Source organism: Apteryx rowi, unplaced genomic scaffold (assembly GCF_003343035.1).
Source record: "Apteryx rowi isolate R43461 unplaced genomic scaffold, aptRow1 scaffold_26, whole genome shotgun sequence".
Classification (NCBI taxonomy): Eukaryota; Metazoa; Chordata; class Aves; order Apterygiformes; family Apterygidae; genus Apteryx; species Apteryx rowi.
This window is the reverse complement of record NW_020448974.1, coordinates 3,377,002-3,394,975: the sequence shown is the minus strand read 5'-3', so window position 1 is coordinate 3,394,975 and position 17,974 is coordinate 3,377,002. Positions and strand designations below refer to the sequence as shown.

At 35.1% G+C, this 17,974-nt stretch overlaps 1 protein-coding gene across 2 annotated transcripts in view; it reads left to right on the top strand.

The window, feature by feature from the left end:
- Positions 1-3,413: 3,413 nt before the first annotated feature.
- Positions 3,414-17,974, top strand: part of RHOT1 (ras homolog family member T1) — a 25,613-nt gene continuing 11,052 nt past the window's right edge. Inside the window, exons 1-16 of one of the 2 annotated variants that reach the window (XM_026067459.1) lie at positions 3,414-3,434; positions 4,539-4,597; positions 6,805-6,886; positions 8,151-8,194; positions 8,985-9,038; positions 9,429-9,481; positions 10,030-10,138; positions 10,698-10,799; positions 12,259-12,357; positions 12,794-12,902; positions 13,836-13,956; positions 14,571-14,655; positions 15,050-15,195; positions 16,062-16,162; positions 16,773-16,903; positions 17,238-17,321. In XM_026067459.1, the coding sequence (XP_025923244.1) occupies positions 4,565-4,597; positions 6,805-6,886; positions 8,151-8,194; positions 8,985-9,038; positions 9,429-9,481; positions 10,030-10,138; positions 10,698-10,799; positions 12,259-12,357; positions 12,794-12,902; positions 13,836-13,956; positions 14,571-14,655; positions 15,050-15,195; positions 16,062-16,162; positions 16,773-16,903; positions 17,238-17,321 (1,353 nt within the window). In that variant the 5' untranslated portion in view covers positions 3,414-3,434; positions 4,539-4,564. The remainder of the gene's footprint in view (positions 3,435-4,538; positions 4,598-6,804; positions 6,887-8,150; positions 8,195-8,984; positions 9,039-9,428; positions 9,482-10,029; positions 10,139-10,697; positions 10,800-12,258; positions 12,358-12,793; positions 12,903-13,835; positions 13,957-14,570; positions 14,656-15,049; positions 15,196-16,061; positions 16,163-16,772; positions 16,904-17,237; positions 17,322-17,974) is intronic. The other variant, XM_026067460.1, reaches the window with a different exon arrangement.

The window sequence follows — 17,974 nt, the reverse complement described above, 5'->3', positions numbered from 1 at the left end:
CCTCGCGCCCGCGGGGGGGACGCGCCGGCGGCCCGGGAGCCTGCGCGGCGGCCGGGGGCTGCCGGCTGCCTGCGGCCCCTGGCTGGGCAGCGGCTCAGAGGGCTGCTCGCGGGCTTGGTGTGCTCGCCGAGGGGAAGCCTGCCCCCTGTTTGCTCACGGCCGGCCTAAACCCTTTTTTTTTGTCAGCCAAGCTTTAGTTTTTCTTACGTGCCACGTTTGGAAATCATAAACATCTCTGTGGGCAGATGCTCTCCAGGCAGTTATGAGATGGGCGTTGTGGACTTGTGGTTAGGACAGGGCCTGGGAGTCCACATTCCCGGCTTCTGCATTAACTTGCTGCATGACCTTGGGTAAACTGTACATGCTTATACGCATGCCAAAGTTGTAAAGAGTTTTTTTTTTTTTTTTTAACATGTCCCTAAAATTATGCCCTTAAGTTCTTACTTAGGTACCCAAATCAGAGACAGGCTTTCAAAGATCCAAGGAGCTTCTATTTTGCTAGTTTGTAAAGTGCTCTTAAGTACCTTGCAAGAAAAGAGTACAAAGTAATTGCCGACTGTTATTAGTAAAATTTCCTGATTATACTAAGAATATAGTACTGCTAACAAAGCATTCCTGTGAAATGAACATGTAATATATTTCTAGTACAGTTCACGAAATTATATTACAATGTGGATTGGCTCTGTCTATACTGTCTAAAGAGATCCTCTCTGACTGCTTTAAAGGTATTCTTTAGCAAGATGTTACTATGCAGGGAGGAAGGGCTGAACTTGTAAAACTTCTATTTGACCAGTTTCACAAGACTCAGTTTATTTAGAAATGTATTTGTGCGTTTGAATACACACCTGAATTTCCTTTCAGAATGTATGCCTAATTCACCTTACTTTCTTTAGCCATGAGTTCAGGGATGCACATTTTAGAATTACAATTATTGGACAGACTGATTGCTAACTCGCAGACAATACTGCTTAAAATTGGACTCAGCGTGTGTTACTTAATAGATACAGAGTTTAATTCAAAATCAATTGGTCTTTTGTTTATAGCTATTATGATGGAATTGTATGTATGTGTGTATATATATATGTGTGTGTGTATATGCTAATTAAGTAGTAAATGGGAAGAAGAAATCACATAAAATCATTTGAATTCAGAAATGTCAAAATGCCAGACTTAGTATTTTGTAGCTGCAGAATATGTGTTTAAGGAAGGAATGGTCTATAATGAAAAGCTACTCCCTTCCCTTTCCCCCCCAAAGTAGCCCCCTCTAAAACCCAACTCATTGCACCATGTCAACACTGAGAATTTGCTTAGTGTATTGTAGGGGGGAGAAGAGTATGTCAAAGTTGCAACGTATAAGACTAATGTGTTCTGAACTGGTTTGGGTCAGGGGTTTACCTACAGGTGTAATATAGATTTGTTCTGATTTGGCAGCTGGGTACGCAATGTGTCTTACTGTGTGAATTTCAGTCTACTATGTAGATTTTTATATATAGCAACCTACAGTATATGCACACATCAGAGATTGTGAGCATCTTTATATTATATTTCTATTGGAGTTGTAATGAACAAAAGGGAGAAATTTATTTTATGCATTGATGAAACTTGTCAGTTATATTGTTAGCGGTATTTTACATGCGTGTCTTTTTATGTATGTTTATTAGTCTGAAACAACAAGTTAATGTAGACYGTGCAATACCTGCTAGAGTTCAGTAGCAGTCTGTCAGATTAGACTCTGAAATATTATGGGAAAACCTTTTGATGTAAGCCTGTTTCAAAACATAGCTTTCTTCATCCCCAGTGGTTTTCATTTTAGGTTTAAGGTTGTTTTAGTTCCAGTATCCAGGGTGCAAGCATCAATCTTTTAATAGCCTCTCATTTTCAGAAAATGTCTAACATGCTATTTTTGCCAAGCATGATCCAAAAGGCTTCTGTATATGAGGAAAAAGAGGAGCCCAGTTAGTCATCAGAAAGTGCTGTGCTGTCTTTTTCATCCTACCCAGTTGCTACTGTTTAGGCTGTTATTTCTAAGAGTATAAACAGATTTGGAAAGGCAAATGGCTGACCTAGATTCAAGCAAAATAAACCTCATCTCTACACTTCAGCCTATGGTCTTTCATAGAAACAACACTAGAATACTTCCCTGATAACTTTGTCCAGTTGTCTGAACAGACTTAATTTAAATTGCCTTATTGGGCTGAATAAATTTTTTTGGCATCTGATGAACATATCAAGAGTGCAGCTGGAGAAACCTGGCTAGTTTTGGTGTAGGGGATTGTTGTAATACTTTTTWAATTCTTTTCTGTTTCCTTTGCTATGCTCATCAGCATAACATCATTTTCCAAAAAATGAAGTTTACTGTAGTTTAGTTCATCTTTAACTTTATTTCCTTCTTTGGGGGGAATGGAGAAAGAAATATATTTTACCCTATGTCTAAAGGTAACATGTAGTCCAGAACTACTTTTTTTTTTTTTTTTTTTTAAAGTGTAATTATGACTAGAAGATCACATCAGTTTAGCCTGACTTTTAATTTTGGGGAAAAAGGAGTGCTGTTTGAACTGAACAAAACTTAGTATTCTGCACTGTATGTGAATTGATTTATGGACCTTCAAAAGCAAAGACTGTAACTTAACACCCTTGTACTGCAAACTGTAATCACTTCTATTGTGCTGAAGCTGTATTTCCAAAAGGAGTTGGTCTTAGCTGGAAAAAAAAAACATACAAATGGCAGGTGATTTGATGGTAGTTGCAGGATTGGGGAGGGGGGAACTTGTCCCTACTTTCCTATTTGTAGAGTCATGTGTGTATTTTGGGTTTTTTGTTTGTTTGTTTTCTTCTTTTGGGGCAGATTCCTTTCTAGAGTAAGGACTATTCATTTGTATAGAGTGGGTTGCCATAATGAGCTTTCAATAAATTATATAATTTTAGGAAAGTGAAGAATTGCCTTTTTTTTTTAGTTTGTTGTGTGAAAGTAGGAAGTGCATGTAAAAGCTTATAAATATTCAGAGTATCTTTTCTAATCAGCTATCCATATTCATTTATTTTCAGTCACGTATAATTAATAAACTGAATTTCTATATTTGCAAAGCCAACAGATTTTGCCACCATTTCAAATGAAAGTTGACCTGGTCAGATGCAAAATGTACTCATGCATTTTCTGTAGTTGTATAATAGCTTTACTTGCCTATCAGAAAAGTACATGTCCAAGGGAACAAGAGACCTTTTAAAGCTCTCTTGGTTGTGTCAGGATGAAACTTAAGATGTAGTCTATGCAGGAGGGCACCTGGTAATGTACATTATTGTTTTAGCTCATATGAATATCCTTTATGAAAACACAATCATAAGAAACCTGCATCTTACTGCTCTTCAGCTGACACCACTGGGGGAAAAAAGTCATCTTTTCTCCCTAAGGAAGAACAACAGTCTCGCTCTCCAGGGTAACTTTTTCTTGGTTTTTCATAGTTTTATAAATACTCTTTAACTTACAATGATGAAGAGAAGCTTTTGTTTCTGGGTGTCAGAAGGCCCTTTGTTACTAAAATGAAAATAGACTTGGATGAATTGAATGTACTTTGACTAGAACATTGATTCAGTAGTTTTCTGCACTAAATCAATGTCTTATGATTTAGTTTCTTCTTCTTCCTCTCGCATGTAGTATTATATACAATTAAAACAGACAAGTGTAAATGCAGTGATATCAGCAAAACAGCTTCTGTCAATAGATGGCATTTTATATTGCTTTCATAGGAACAGTGGTCCTGGCTCCGACTGATGGCAAGCAGCATCTGGGTTAGTGAAATACACGTGGTAGCGAAGATGCTATTTGACCAGGATGAAATAGCTTTTGCTTGAATCGAGGGATGTCAAAAATGCTATACAATCCCAGATAATACTTGAATCTGTTTTGGTATTTTTATTTTAAAGAAATGGGTCGCAAACAATTAAAGCAGTAATAGCCTTTCAAGGCTTTCAAAAGCACAGAAAGTGGGCAGATGAGGGCTTTTAGGGATGGGGGTACCCTGATAAAAGCTACTAATTTAATACAAAATGATCACATTAAAGATACCCAAAACCAGGACCCATGTCTTCTAGCCAGCTCTTAATCATTGATAGTTCAGAACTGAGGCCTAATCACGGTATCAAGAATACTCTAAAAATAGTTAATTCTTAAATTCCTGTCTGTGTGCTTTCTTTGTAACTGTTAAGCTGTATTAATGCGTTTCCAGTATGTTTTTGTTGGCTTTGTTGCTTAATTCTCTACATTAAGATTAAATCCTGCTAATTCTTTTCTGTAAGACTGAACAAGATTTGATTCCCTTTTTTACAAAATGTTGAAGGGTGAAATGGAACCTAGAGTCTTACAATAAAGAACTCTGAGAGAATGGCTTGGATCCATATTCAGTATGTTTAAACAACAAAAAAGAACTTTAACGTGGTCAGTTGGAAAACATTTAAAAAATATTTCCCACTTTTAGATGGGATGCAACTATTAAGTGTAACAAAACCAAATTATCTAATCTCTGTTTTTCCTTCTTTTACAGCCAGAGTTGGGAAGACGTCACTAATTATGTCTCTTGTCAGTGAAGAATTTCCAGAAGAGGTACAGCATCCGTATTTGTTTTCTAAATATTATTTCTGTCCTGTTATGTAATCGTTTCAAAGAGTAACTTAATAGGCTCCACTTTAAAATAACCTTTTCTATTAAAAAAAGTATAAAACTGCCATGAGGACCTCACCTGGAAGAGTGATTTAGGTTAGTTTAAATATAGCTATGTGCAAAGATCAAAAATACAAGTTTTATCTAAATTGCTTTCTTGTTTTTCACATGCTTAATTAAAATAATATTTTTTGATGCCTAGGAAACATTAGTTTTCTTAAGCAGTTAAAACTGGTCAGAACTGGCAGCATGTTTCAACATTAAAGACTCATAAATGGAAAGATGCTGAAAGAGGCAAGATCCTCCATTTTTTTGAAGGAATGTTATATTTGTAGAGCAGGTATATTGAAAAATAGAATGAGGAATTAAAAAGTCATATTGTTTAACTTGTAGATAGCCTTTTATTGTAAATAAGAAAGACAATGCATTTAACTTTATTTTTGAGGAATATTTTTCTGACTTGGTTGAAGTAAAAAACCCAGAAAACTCATGCTGCTTTCTTTTAGAATAAAAGTAGAGCTACTTATACATTTTATTCCTTTACAAAAAGCAGCACAGTTCTCTTTATACCATGATGAGACTGCAACTGCTGCAAATAGTTAAGATTTTTACATATAAACATGAATGTTTATTTCTTCTGATCACAAGCCTTAAAATAGCCATCATGTGCTGCTCTTTGAAATTACACTGCCTTATGTTCAATGCAAATCAGTAGGTTACCACAGCTCATGAGCCAAGATCAGATTGTTAACATAACTAAATTTAATCCCCAGTTTTACAGGTAAAAAGGAGTTCCAGCTGCTGTTTGTTCTTAAACTGTTAAGGCACGCTCCTTGACAGACTGTATGTTGATGAACTTAATGAATTACAGGCCTCTGTTAACTTCCCGATTTATTTGTTCTGTATAGTCTGGTACAATTTTTTAAACTCATGTTGAAAGAAAAGCCTCATTTATATTTAACACAAAAATCTGCCTGAAACTACAGAAATTTCTTTAAAAAAATTGCTGCATCCTATAAAACCTGCTGAAAGATGTGTATGATTCCTTCAGGTCAGTCATGCAGATCAGAGCTATATAGATGTGTCTACCAGGCATCCCAGTCTTTGGAATGCTGTTTGATGTATTGGGTGTTATCAGTAATCATTCTTGATGAAGATTTAAGTAGAGTCTGAAGCTTTACAAAAAAACATTCTATGGGTGGTTGATCTTTTTTCATACAATGAAAGTTCAGTGTCAGCAAGTAAAAGGCCATAGCTGTGCAGTTAATTTTTATTAAAATTAAAATTTAAGTTGATTCTTCCTGAATATGGATTAATGTTCTCGGGGGGGGGGGGAGTCAGCAATCATAGCTAATTTACAGTATTTTGCGAAACACTTAGTTCACATAGTATTATGTGTTACCTTCTTGCAGGCTTTTCTAGGCTTAATGCTTAGCACTCTGTCAGAAGGAAGGAGGTTGTCAAGTTTTGTTTATGTAGAAATTAAGACCTGTATTTTGTTTGTCATGTCTGTTAATTAGTTTGCAATATCTTGAAAAAGTTTGTTTTTTTTTTTTTACAGATGCCATTGCCAGCACTGTTAACAGGGGTAGTACTTGCATTGATTTCAATGGGAGTAGGATAAGACTCAGATGTCTTGTGCAAAAATTAAAAAATATAAACATATATGAACAGTATATAATTTGTCAGTAGTGTCATGCTAGCTCTGATGTTACTCTCCTGCTAAAGAATGTGGAGCCTTTTGTAGTATTTTGTTGAGTTTGGTTAGCCAAAGGATTATAGAACTCTTATTTATATAGCATTTTTGTTTAAGATAACTTCCAATTCAGATTTTCTTTATAGTTTTCAGTGTTTTAATGGTTCTTACCGGTGTTTGGGTGTAGTAGATTTGAGTTTTATTGAATCCCTTAAAAACACTGCTTTCTTGCATAGCATGCAGGAAATCGGTTATGTAGCGAGTATACTATTAAATAACAAGAAAGTAGCAGTGATTTTCAGAACATGGCAAAAAGTATTTAAACTATTAATAAACTGTTCTATTTAAAACCGACTAACTGGCAGATAAGTTGCAGTATACTACTTTCTGGCCCTCTGGATTTTCAGTGATCATCTTTTAAAGGCTTTTTCTTGCTGTTTGTTTACAACCCAAGGTTCCACCCCGTGCTGAAGAAATCACCATTCCAGCTGATGTTACCCCTGAAAGAGTGCCAACCCACATAGTGGATTATTCAGGTAAAAGGACTACACAGTACAGTTAAGGTTTGACTGATTTGGTGTGGAATTGCTTACCTACCTCAGTAGCCTCTGTAACAGTAATACTGGTATGGGACCAAAGCTACATGTAGGAAAAGACTAGATTGAAGTTGAAACTCATGGGATAAAACTACATCAGGTGATGATGGCTGATCCTGTTAATTCAAAGCCTAGCAGGAACTGCTGTTGGTACTTCCATGGAAGACAGTGGGGGCAATGTTCTAGTGAAGTTAGTGTTCTTTCTGTGACGTGTATTTAGAGGTTCAGACACAGGTGGGTACTTTCATGGAATTCAGAGCTATTTTTCTTTCTTTCAGGGAAGAATTTACTAAGCTGAAGGAGACTTAACTTATTCTATAGCTTTGTGGCACAAAAGCATAAGATGTCTAAACCTAGAAATTCAGTTTTAGACTTTTTATTTTCATCCTTTAACATATTGCAATCTCCTTGGTCTTACTGAGTAAATAGGCTGAGTATCAAGTTCATATGCTTGCATAAATATATGCAACTGTTGCACAACTAGACAAAAATCCAAGTTATCAGTTAAGTTTTAACATGCTTCACAAGTCAGTGTATTCAATCTCTGTAAAAACTCTGGTGAAAACTCTTAGCTTCCATTTTAAATGGATGAAGAGAATTAGGCCGTGTTAACAGATTCCTTCCTGCTTCCTCTCTCCTTTCACTGTTGAGGATATCTTTAGTGTGTTCCTTATTTGGAGCAAAGAAATAATACATGATTTTTTCATTGGACTTAGGCTTAAATTTATATGGAGTCAAAACTTCCTTTCTGTTGGATGAAATCTTCCATAGATTTGGTTAACGAAAGCTTGGTCTCACTAAGAAATTCACTGACTCTGCAATAAAATTGCTATGTGCCGTGTTTTGTGGTAGAAGTTTACATTATAGAAGAGATGGTGCTACTTATTATTCCAGGAAGGGGCTGTTGATAAATGTAGGGGATCCAAACTATGACTCATTCCATAGGGAACTTGTCTACAAATGTAATTATCACATCTTTAAAATACCTACTGAAAAACTTGTGTGCAGTAGACTATCTTACGAGTTACTAGATCAATTGAATTGTTGTTACAGTAGAAGCACTTTTCTTAGTACACTATAACAAGAGCTTTCACAAGGCCATCTTATGAGCATTGTGAAATATCCTAGTTTAGTTTCTTAAGGTTTGCAGTTTTGTTCACAAAAATGTTCAGTATTAATGAACGGCTTATTCTATTGAATGCAGAAGCAGAGCAAAGTGATGAGCAGCTTTACCATGAAATATCACAGGTGAGTATGTTTTAGGGTTTGTTAGAAACTAGTTTCTGCTTTTGAAGAAATCTTTCCTTTTAATTTCTCTGCTTTAGATGGGTTTCAGTTTGAATTGTAGGAAAAACCTCTTACTCTTTCTTCCTTGGCATTTCATTAAGGTTTGGTTTTTGCCCTATGCAAAAACCTTCCTCTGCTTAACAAGTGCCACTATTTTGGTGAATTGGGCATAAGCTTTTGCCTTCTAAGTGAAAGGACAGAACCCAAATATCTTTAATTAGTAGATCAAGGAATTGATGGGTTTTGTAAAGAAATAATCCTACCTTGGAAAGATCTGTTTCACTTCTTTCTGTCATACTATACTGCTGCATTTACGAATGGGAGAGGATTCTTAGTACTTTTATAACTCTATCAATTTCCTATTCCCAGTTCTTTCTGAGCCCCCTTGCACATTTTCTGTGCAGTCTGTCATGGTGTTGTGTTCCATCTCTGGCAGTTAGTTTGGCAGTTGAGTAGAGGCTGCAAATTACAGTTCTTTGGTTTTAGCTACCTTGATAGTGCAGGATTCTCTGCAGGCATAAGCTAGGAATGTTAGACTGCAGGAGACACTTTCTGGCACTTCTCAACATCTAAATTCTTTGTTTTAAGCTATTTTCAAGCTGTATATTCCTTAAACAAGCCAGGGTCATAGTTCTTGACTAATGGTGAACCGTTCTTGCTCATTGATGTTATTACATATGTTTTCTAATTGCCTTTTGCTCTAGAGACTCTAAACATTGGAATCTCATGCCTTTTTTTCTTTTAATTTTAGGCAAATGTAATTTGCATAGTATATGCTGTTAACAACAAGAATTCTATTGATAAGGTATGGTAACACATTTTATCCAATTATTGCCTGAGATGTAACTTATGCATTGTTAATTGTTGGCAATCCAAATCAACTTTGGATGTTTAAAATCCATAAGATGGCATTTGAGATCAGGTGGCTAATAAAATGCATCTGTGCACTTTTTTACTCCTGGTCCATTTCAGCATCTGAGTTTTCAGTCATTTCAGTCATCTGAGAAAGTTGTTCATTAATCAACTCCATGTTTGTGGGTAAATATGTGCTCCTTTGTCATCTTTGCAAAGAAGCAGTGGTAGTTGTAATGAATTGAAGCTTGTGTACAATTCAGTCATATTACTTTTGAAGGTATATTTTTGTTTACTCATTTGTTTATTTTTTCTTCCCCCTTCTCTTTCCCCACCACTTTAGGTAACAAGCCGATGGATTCCTCTCATCAACGAAAGGACAGACAAAGATAGCAGGTGCATAATTAAAAGATGAGAAGTGTGAATTAGGCTGCACATCAATGGGTGTCAGTGGACAGGGTTGAGGATGTTAATTGTTTAAGAAAATCAAATTCTAAATTTAGAATTTATGTAAGAAGTCCCAGGAGCAAGAGATTTAAAGTATGTAGGTCTGTTACATGTGCTAACAATGCCGTATGTTTTGAATTTCATGGACAGCTTTTACCAGATGTGTTTATATTTGTGATAATATAACTAATTTTGGCTACATGGCCTGTACAGGTTTTCTACTGATGGTAGCGGGTTTCTTTAATAGTAATATGATTAGTTACTCTTATGTTTAACGGTGTGTTTTTGAGGATCAACAAGAAGTACATTTCAGTCTGTGTATATCAGAATAATTTACTCAAAATTTCTAACATTTAGTTTTGCCTACTGGCTGCTAGTGATATTTAATCACATCATGAAAATAATATAATGACTTCTGGTGGGAAGTAGAGCACTAAATTAAGATAATCTGTTTATCCCTCTGTCTGTAAAGCTTGTAAAACCTTTTTTCTTTTCAGGCTGCCTCTTATATTAGTTGGAAACAAATCTGATCTAGTGGAATATAGCAGTATGGAAACTATCCTTCCCATTATGAATCAATATACAGAGATAGAAACATGTGTAGAGGTATGCAAGACTTTCTGAAATTAGAATGAGTAACAAAAATACATTCTTGTCAAGCATATATGATAACTTTTTAATATTTGTAGCAGTTTTTGTTCAGACCAGATAAATAATATCTTTCAACTAGAGCAATCATTATCATAGTGAGTTTGTTATTTTTCAAAAGATTCCACTATTATAGTATTAAATATTACTGTCAAACCATTTTAATATTTAGAGAACCTCCTAAATTCTTTGCCTACGGCTAGTATTTTAAATGTATTTATCAAACCAAACAGATGTCAAATATGCTGACAGATGGCCAATATTAAAAACAGAATGGGTATTTTATGTATGCCTCTATTTTTAGGTTTAGCTTTTTGATTTCTCTGTTACTGATATGATAGCAAGTTAGAGTGAGATCTCCTTATTAATTACTGAACAGATACAGGGGCTGGCCTTTTGTTAATAGCACTGCAACCACAAGGGGGGGCTAGATATTAGAGCTTGCTCACTTAGATTTCAGAATAAATCATCAAATAGTCAAGAGACTAGCAAATCAATATAAGGATTTCTCTTTCAGTGTTCAGCAAAAAACTTGAAGAATATATCTGAACTATTTTATTATGCACAGAAAGCTGTTCTGCATCCTACAGGTCCTCTTTATTGCCCAGAGGAGAAAGAGGTATTTATATATGGATTTTAAAAAGAAGTAATATAGGGGGGAAAAAGTTAATTGAAGTTATTTGTTTTCCTGTTCTTCCCTTCTGAATGGATTTTGCATTTCTTAGTGTGTTCTATCACACACAGCCCCCTCAAATGTCCAGCATAATATTTCAAAACACTGACTGTTTTGTGTTGCACTAATCAGATCTGCCTTTCCTCTTCTTCAAAACAATGAAGACAGATTTTCTTTTCTTGTATAACTTGCAAAATAAAATAAGAAGCTTTGGTAATGGCTTCATAGTTGTGTCAAATGTAATGTGAAAAAATCATGTGTCAAATTCTGCTCTCCTTTAGATGCACATTTTACAGTAACTCCCTTTCTTTCAGGGAAATTACTCCACATTCACCCTGATTTAAGGAAAAGAACTTTTCTGAGCATGATGTGAGACTTTGGCAAAAGGGATCAAAGAGAAGTGATGTAGCTGGTTATTTTTAACTACCATAGAAAGTTAACTGAGCGTATTATGAAGGAGTAAGATTTTTCAAAACATTAATTATATAGGCAATTGTTAATGATCTCTAAACTTACCCAACCATGTGCTTTTTTTGGACATGTGTTTTGCTTCAATCTCAAATACTTTGTTAATGTAGAAAACTAGAGAATAATCCTGTTCTGATTTCTTCCATCAGAATCATCTTTGAGTTAGTAATGATGTGATAGAATTGTGCTGAAATCCTTTTGGTTTTCCAAAACCAATCTCTATGCAATCTCTATGACTTCTATGAAGAGAAGAGTCTGTCATCAGTATAGTTGTTGGGAGAGAATTACCCCTGTCTGTTTTCTTTCATTTGGAAGGTATCCCAGCAATTCTTCTGTCATAGAGATAGTTCATGTGATCGGTGCTTTGCTGGCAGATGAATGAGCTCTGTGAAGGTTTTCAGTATTTGATGTTTGAATTTTCTACTTTTGAAGCCATAGTTGAAACAGTAAATATTGATATTGTGCTGGTTTAAAAAAAGTTCACTATAGTTCTAGAGCCACTTATTTTTGCAAGGCACTGGAATCGCCCTGCTTTTTTCCCTCCTAAAAACTGTTTTGAAAAAAAGATTCTATATTTTTAAAGCTTTCCAAAACAATAGTACTGAATTTAGAGAACTAATTTTTTTGTGGAATAACTAATGAGTGCCACCTGCAGCCTGTGAAGAGATTCAGGCTATTCTAATAATTGAATAGAAAGACATTTTATGTGGGAAAAACTGCTTTTGATTTCTGGACATAAATTTGCTCGTTTAAAATTGTTTCCTCTTATTTTTGATTTTTGTGTGTGTGTGTGTGTGTGTGTGTGAATGTCTCTGTTCTAAAAATATAAGATAAAAGCTAGTATTTGCTTTAATTTGGTTGAGCTGCCTGATGTCATTCAGTGTAATATTTTTATCTACAAGCCCAGAAAGATACTGAACTTTCTTTTATTCCTTAGATGAAACCTGCCTGTATTAAAGCACTCACTCGTATTTTTAGAATTTCTGATCAGGATAATGATGGTACTCTCAATGATGCAGAGCTCAACTTCTTTCAGGTAATTTTGTTTTGCCTCTCGTTTCACTGTTCTGAATGGTTGAGTTATATAATACTACAAAAACAATTGATTGTTTTTGAAGGAACAGTAATAGAGTAAAATGAATGAGAAGGGAATCAGGCCTAAATATTAAGTCTCAAGTGCAGCATAAAAGAGGAGATCTGTAACAACTGAAATAGTGCTAATGATTTCTAACCATTGCTCAAGTTTTAGTTCAAAAACAAAATSTGTATAATGTATGAACCCCAATTCTAGTATTATTAAAAAAGAAAAAAAAAAGAAAAAAGAAAAAGTTTCTCCACCTGTATCTCCACTAAGAAATTGGGGTGCCCCTTACCAGATTATCAGATCCTTTAAGGCTGCATTTTATACAGAGTGTGCTGTTTGTATGGCTTAGTGTCCAGTGGTCCTAACAGACTCTTCTGATTTTTGTTAGAGAATTTGTTTTAATACACCATTGGCACCTCAAGCTTTGGAGGATGTAAAGAATGTAGTCAGGAAAAATCTAAGTGATGGAGTTGCTGATAATGGATTAACATTAAAAGGTAAGCATTATTTAACTTTTAAAATATGCATTTTTTTAAAGCCGATAATCATTCTCACATTAAAAAGTAACTGTTTTGGAATATGAACTCTACTTTGCTGCTTAAACCGCAAGAGCTGGATATGGTGGCAGTATCATGTCAAAGGATGATGAAACTGAGGGCTAATGAGGGTGAATAAAATCTTTTTACTTCCTGTTTTTACTGAAGCTTAGAATCCAAGTGTCTAAATTAAGTAAACTGAGTCAAAGAGACTGTTTCCTAGGGAGGTCTGTTGCTTGTCTCTCGTCTCGCTGGTTGCCGCACTCGTCAGCAAGGTGTGGTGTCTGCCAGCATTTTAACAACTATGTTGTACGGGTTTGCTCAGAGCATATGGCAAAAGTGAAAGGAGAAAATGTGTTTTCTGAGCATCAGTGTAACTGCTTTACTTGTGGAGCTTATGTCTGTAATAGGACTAGTGAGAAATTGTAAAGAGTGAGAATCTTAAGGCATAGCCTTACTAAGCAGTGAAATCTCAGTGTTTGTTAAGCTCTGGAAAGTGCTAAATGATCATCCTCCCCGGTTATTTTGGTACAGGAAAACCAAGGGCATTCTTCCATGAGATTGCTCTCCAGGCTTCTTGCTAAGTAGCTTACTATTTCTGAATTGTTGAAAATATGGTTGTCTTTAATACAGCTAAGTTCTTCTAAAATGCTGGTGCTGAAAAGGAAAACATCAGAAAATCAAGTGGGTTGTTTTAAGAAAACAGTTACTTGAAGGACACTTTACAAATGACACGCTATCTAAACCCTCAGTTCATGCAGATAATTCTGTAACACCACCCAAGAGGTTTAAAATCTGAATGTGTATTTCCAACTCTTTGTTTTTATTCTGATATTGATTCTATATAGCAGATAAAGTGCTTCAAGGGCTTCAGATATTATCATTTGATTTCAGGTTTCCTTTTTCTACACACACTTTTCATTCAGCGAGGAAGACATGAAACAACTTGGACTGTTTTACGTCGCTTTGGATATGACGATGACTTAGAGCTCACACCAGAGTACTTGTTTCCTCCGTATGTATTGCTTGTTTTAGCTTTCTTTAAGTTAAATGTATGTATTTTATGGTGCCTTTGTGGAGGAGGAAAGCTTATTATAGTGTGTTTATCCAAGACTTACTGTTACATTAAGTAATGTTCCCTACTTTTTGCCCTACTAGCCAAAATCTTTGTGTGACTGAGAATTACAAAGGAAGAATTTCTGTCCCTTTATGCCTTATCATGCCCTCCATCTCTGTTTATAAGTAAGAGATGGCAAAAGAAACAATAGGAGACTAGAACCTGCAAGTGAGCAATTGCGGATTGTACGTGGCACTTGTAATCCCTTGAAAATCCCCAAATTAAATAAGTTTTCATATATTTGGATGGAAATTGCCTGTGTTTCTACTTGCTTTCTATGGCTTTTCAGAAGCAGACCTATATACTTTTTCTAAAACACTGCTGGTTATTAAATATGTAATATTAGGACACTCACTGATACCTTTTAGAATTCCTAATAAAAAGTACTTACTTTGTTCTCTTTAAAGAAATTATTAAAACTGAATACTAAGATGAAATGCCAAATGTTGTATTTTTATATTTTGTGAACTCACTTAAGACTTCCTGTCTTGGTTTTTGTTTTCAATAAATAGGCTAAAAATTCCTCCAGACTGCACAACAGAATTAAATCATCATGCATACTTGTTTCTCCAAAGCATTTTTGATAAACATGATTTGGTAAGCTTTTGATTTGAATCTATAAATAAATAAATAAACAAATATGTAACTCAAAGCCTTAGTAAAAATGCAATTTTTCTAGCAAAATTTTTTTTCTGTCATTATGTCATTTCATCCAGAAACCAGCTTAAGCTATACAATCAAAATGAGTCTCTTGTTTATAAGATAATTCTTTCTGCAAGGAGAGCTGGCAGTTATGGTTGTACTACCAAACTAGCTCATGTATGTAGTCTTGTTTAAAAAAAACAGGAAAAGAATGGTCATGAAAAAGAAAGCGCCATTTTTTACAGCCAGTTTCTTGAGCCTTGCAGATGTACACCAAGAAAGTATCAGTTTAGAATAGACAGGAATTAATACGTGTTATTTATGTCTGATATCGTGTGCTTGTTTTCAGGATAGAGATTGTGCTTTGTGTCCTGATGAACTGAAAGATTTGTTCAAAGTCTTCCCTTATATGCCATGGGGACCTGATGTTAACAACACTGTTTGTACAAACGAGAGGGGATGGATTACATACCAAGGGTTTCTCTCTCAGTGGACGTAAGTCTAGTACATTACATTTTGGTTGCTGCTGCTTTATGGAGGTGATTGCTTTCATGGAGAACTTAATCTTATTGAACACCATTTTATAGTAGCTGCTTTACCAGGTTCTAAATATGTTATTCAAATCTTCTTTTCAGGTGTTAAATACATTTTGCTTTTACGTTTACTTGCGTATACTTACGTTTATATAAATATGTTTATATAAATAACTTATGTTAAAGCGTTACTTAAACATGATAGCTTCTTTTTAACTATTACGTTCTGTGCACCACTAAAACTCCATTTTAAGGAGTAAATATTGACAAACAATATTGAAAACGTTGAGTAAGATAATAGTTGAAAATTCAACCAAGCAGTGAAATATTTATAGCCATCCAGTGGCCTAATCTTCAAACAGCCACAGTCTGTTCAGGATTTGGCCAGTATTCAATGGTAACTGTAACGTATCTTTTCAAAATTTGGAAGGTTCCCTGAAGCTTTTTGGAATATTTGTTTCTGTTGGTTGTTTCATGTTTCATTCTTCTAACCTTTAGAAAGGTGTAAATAATGCTGTTCAAGAATGATTTTTGTTTTTGTTTTCTTTCCCTCTTGAAGTCATAGAGTGAGGTGAACATTGTTCCCCATGCAAAAATTAGTGTAGGTTGATAGGTCTCATGAAGACTTGCCTTCATAGTGTTTGGCTGAGTATTAAGACCAGATAAAGTTGCCACCATTTACCTTCGGAGTGCTTGTGTCCTTCAGTACTGGGAATACTCCTATTGTGTCAGTCTGGAGATATGAGAGGAAAAAATGTTTTGGTGCTGTGGAGAATTAATATTGGGGACGCTAATGATTTAGAAATTCCTTTTTGTTCCCTCTGCTAGACTAACCACATACTTAGATGTACAGCGTTGCCTGGAGTACCTGGGTTATTTAGGCTACTCAATACTTGCAGAACAAGAATCTCAAGCATCAGCAATTACAGGTAATTGCCAAAAATGAATTTGGTACAATATAGGTATTTAAATTTAGAAATCTGCCCAAGAGTAAATTGTTTAAATAAAATGTCCTGTCTTTTTTGAACTTCCATTCTCTTTTCCTTCACCATTTTCTGTTCAAGTCAAACTTGATTTAATATTTTTGAGAGATACTGTTTTGTGTGCATTTTAATGTAAGTGGACAGTTAGTTCAGATGTAGCTATCAATGACTTGACTGGATAAAACCAATTTTGTACAGATTGGCCTCACTAAACAAAAACTGAGAAATGCTGTATGTAATTTGTTTGCACTGCAGTAGGAATTTTTGCATGATGTTCCACTGCAATTAGAAGGCATTCCTGTATACGTAAGTCAGTCAACATTAATCTGTTTTGCTTAGTCTTGCAAAGATACCGAGACTCTTCCCTTTGCTTGTTTTAAATTGGTTTTGAAAAACTGCAGAATGCAACTCAGTTTTTTAATTAAATCAGTAAAATTACTAATACTAATGAAATGGCTCCACCTCTGTTAAACAACACAGCAGTTTCAGATCTCATGTTTTTTACATACGTACACACACATACATCTTGTGAAAAATATTTGTGTTTTTTCAAAAGTAACTAGAGATAAAAAAATAGACCTCCAGAAAAAACAGACTCAAAGAAATGTTTTCCGATGCAATGTTGTTGGAATGAAAGGCTGTGGGAAAAGTGGAGTTCTTCAGGCTCTTCTTGGAAGAAATCTAATAGTAAGAGACCTTTGTTTACATTCACACATGCATGCTTTGAGTTAATTTTGGACAGGAAAACCCTGTTGGACCTTAGAGCTTTGCTGATTATTACTGAGCTTGGAGAGTCCTCCCATGGATTATAGTTTCATAGATCAGCAAATAGGCAAATGGATATTGCATTGCATAATTACTTGTTCATCACGGAGTATAACTGTGCATGTACTTGCCAAAATAAACCAGGGACAGATTACTGTTATTCTCATTCATTAGTAAGTGGAGTAAAACAGCTGCTCAAATCTAATTTAGAGAGGGGAAAGTTGCTATTGTCTAATGTGAAATTCTGTATTTCCAGCGGCAGAGGCAAATACGTGCAGAACACAAATCTTACTATGCCATTAATACAGTCTATGTATATGGACAGGAAAAATACTTGCTGGTAAGGCTGCCTTATTGTTGTTTGCATAGGACTGATTAATTTTAAAATTCAATGCCATTCTTTGGAGCCTTCTGCAAACAAATATAAAGAATTTCTGTTTTAATTGTCTCTTCTTAAATGTGGAGTCCCCCCCCCCCTTTTTTTTTCCCATTCAGGCTAAAATAACTTCCGGTTTTGCATGTTGCTAATACTCCGAACAAAATGTTCAGGCTCTATCTGTTATTTTTGAAGCCTTCACTTAAATTGTACAAAATCCCTCTATTATGTTTATACTTTTGGGCATCGAATTATAACACTAGATGATAAATTATCAGCAAACAGTCTACTTATTTATAAAATAAGAACCTGTCAGGTGGGATGATTAGGATGGCTAAAGTTAAACTTCAGTGGGTTAAATATTTTCTTTAAAGGCTTGTTTGACTGTAGTTTTCCTTCACTGTGATAATAAATCTTTCTCTTCCAAGATCTAGTCTTCTACTCTGATTTTTCTCTGTAGGATGAATGCCAGTTTCTATGGGAATCTAAGGTTTTATGTGTTAGAAGCAGATGTAACTTTTTATGCTGAGGTTGTGATTGCCTGCAGATGTGATGTTAACAGCTCACATGTGTTAGCTGTATGGTAAATTCTTTTTTTTTTTTTTTTTTTTTTTTTT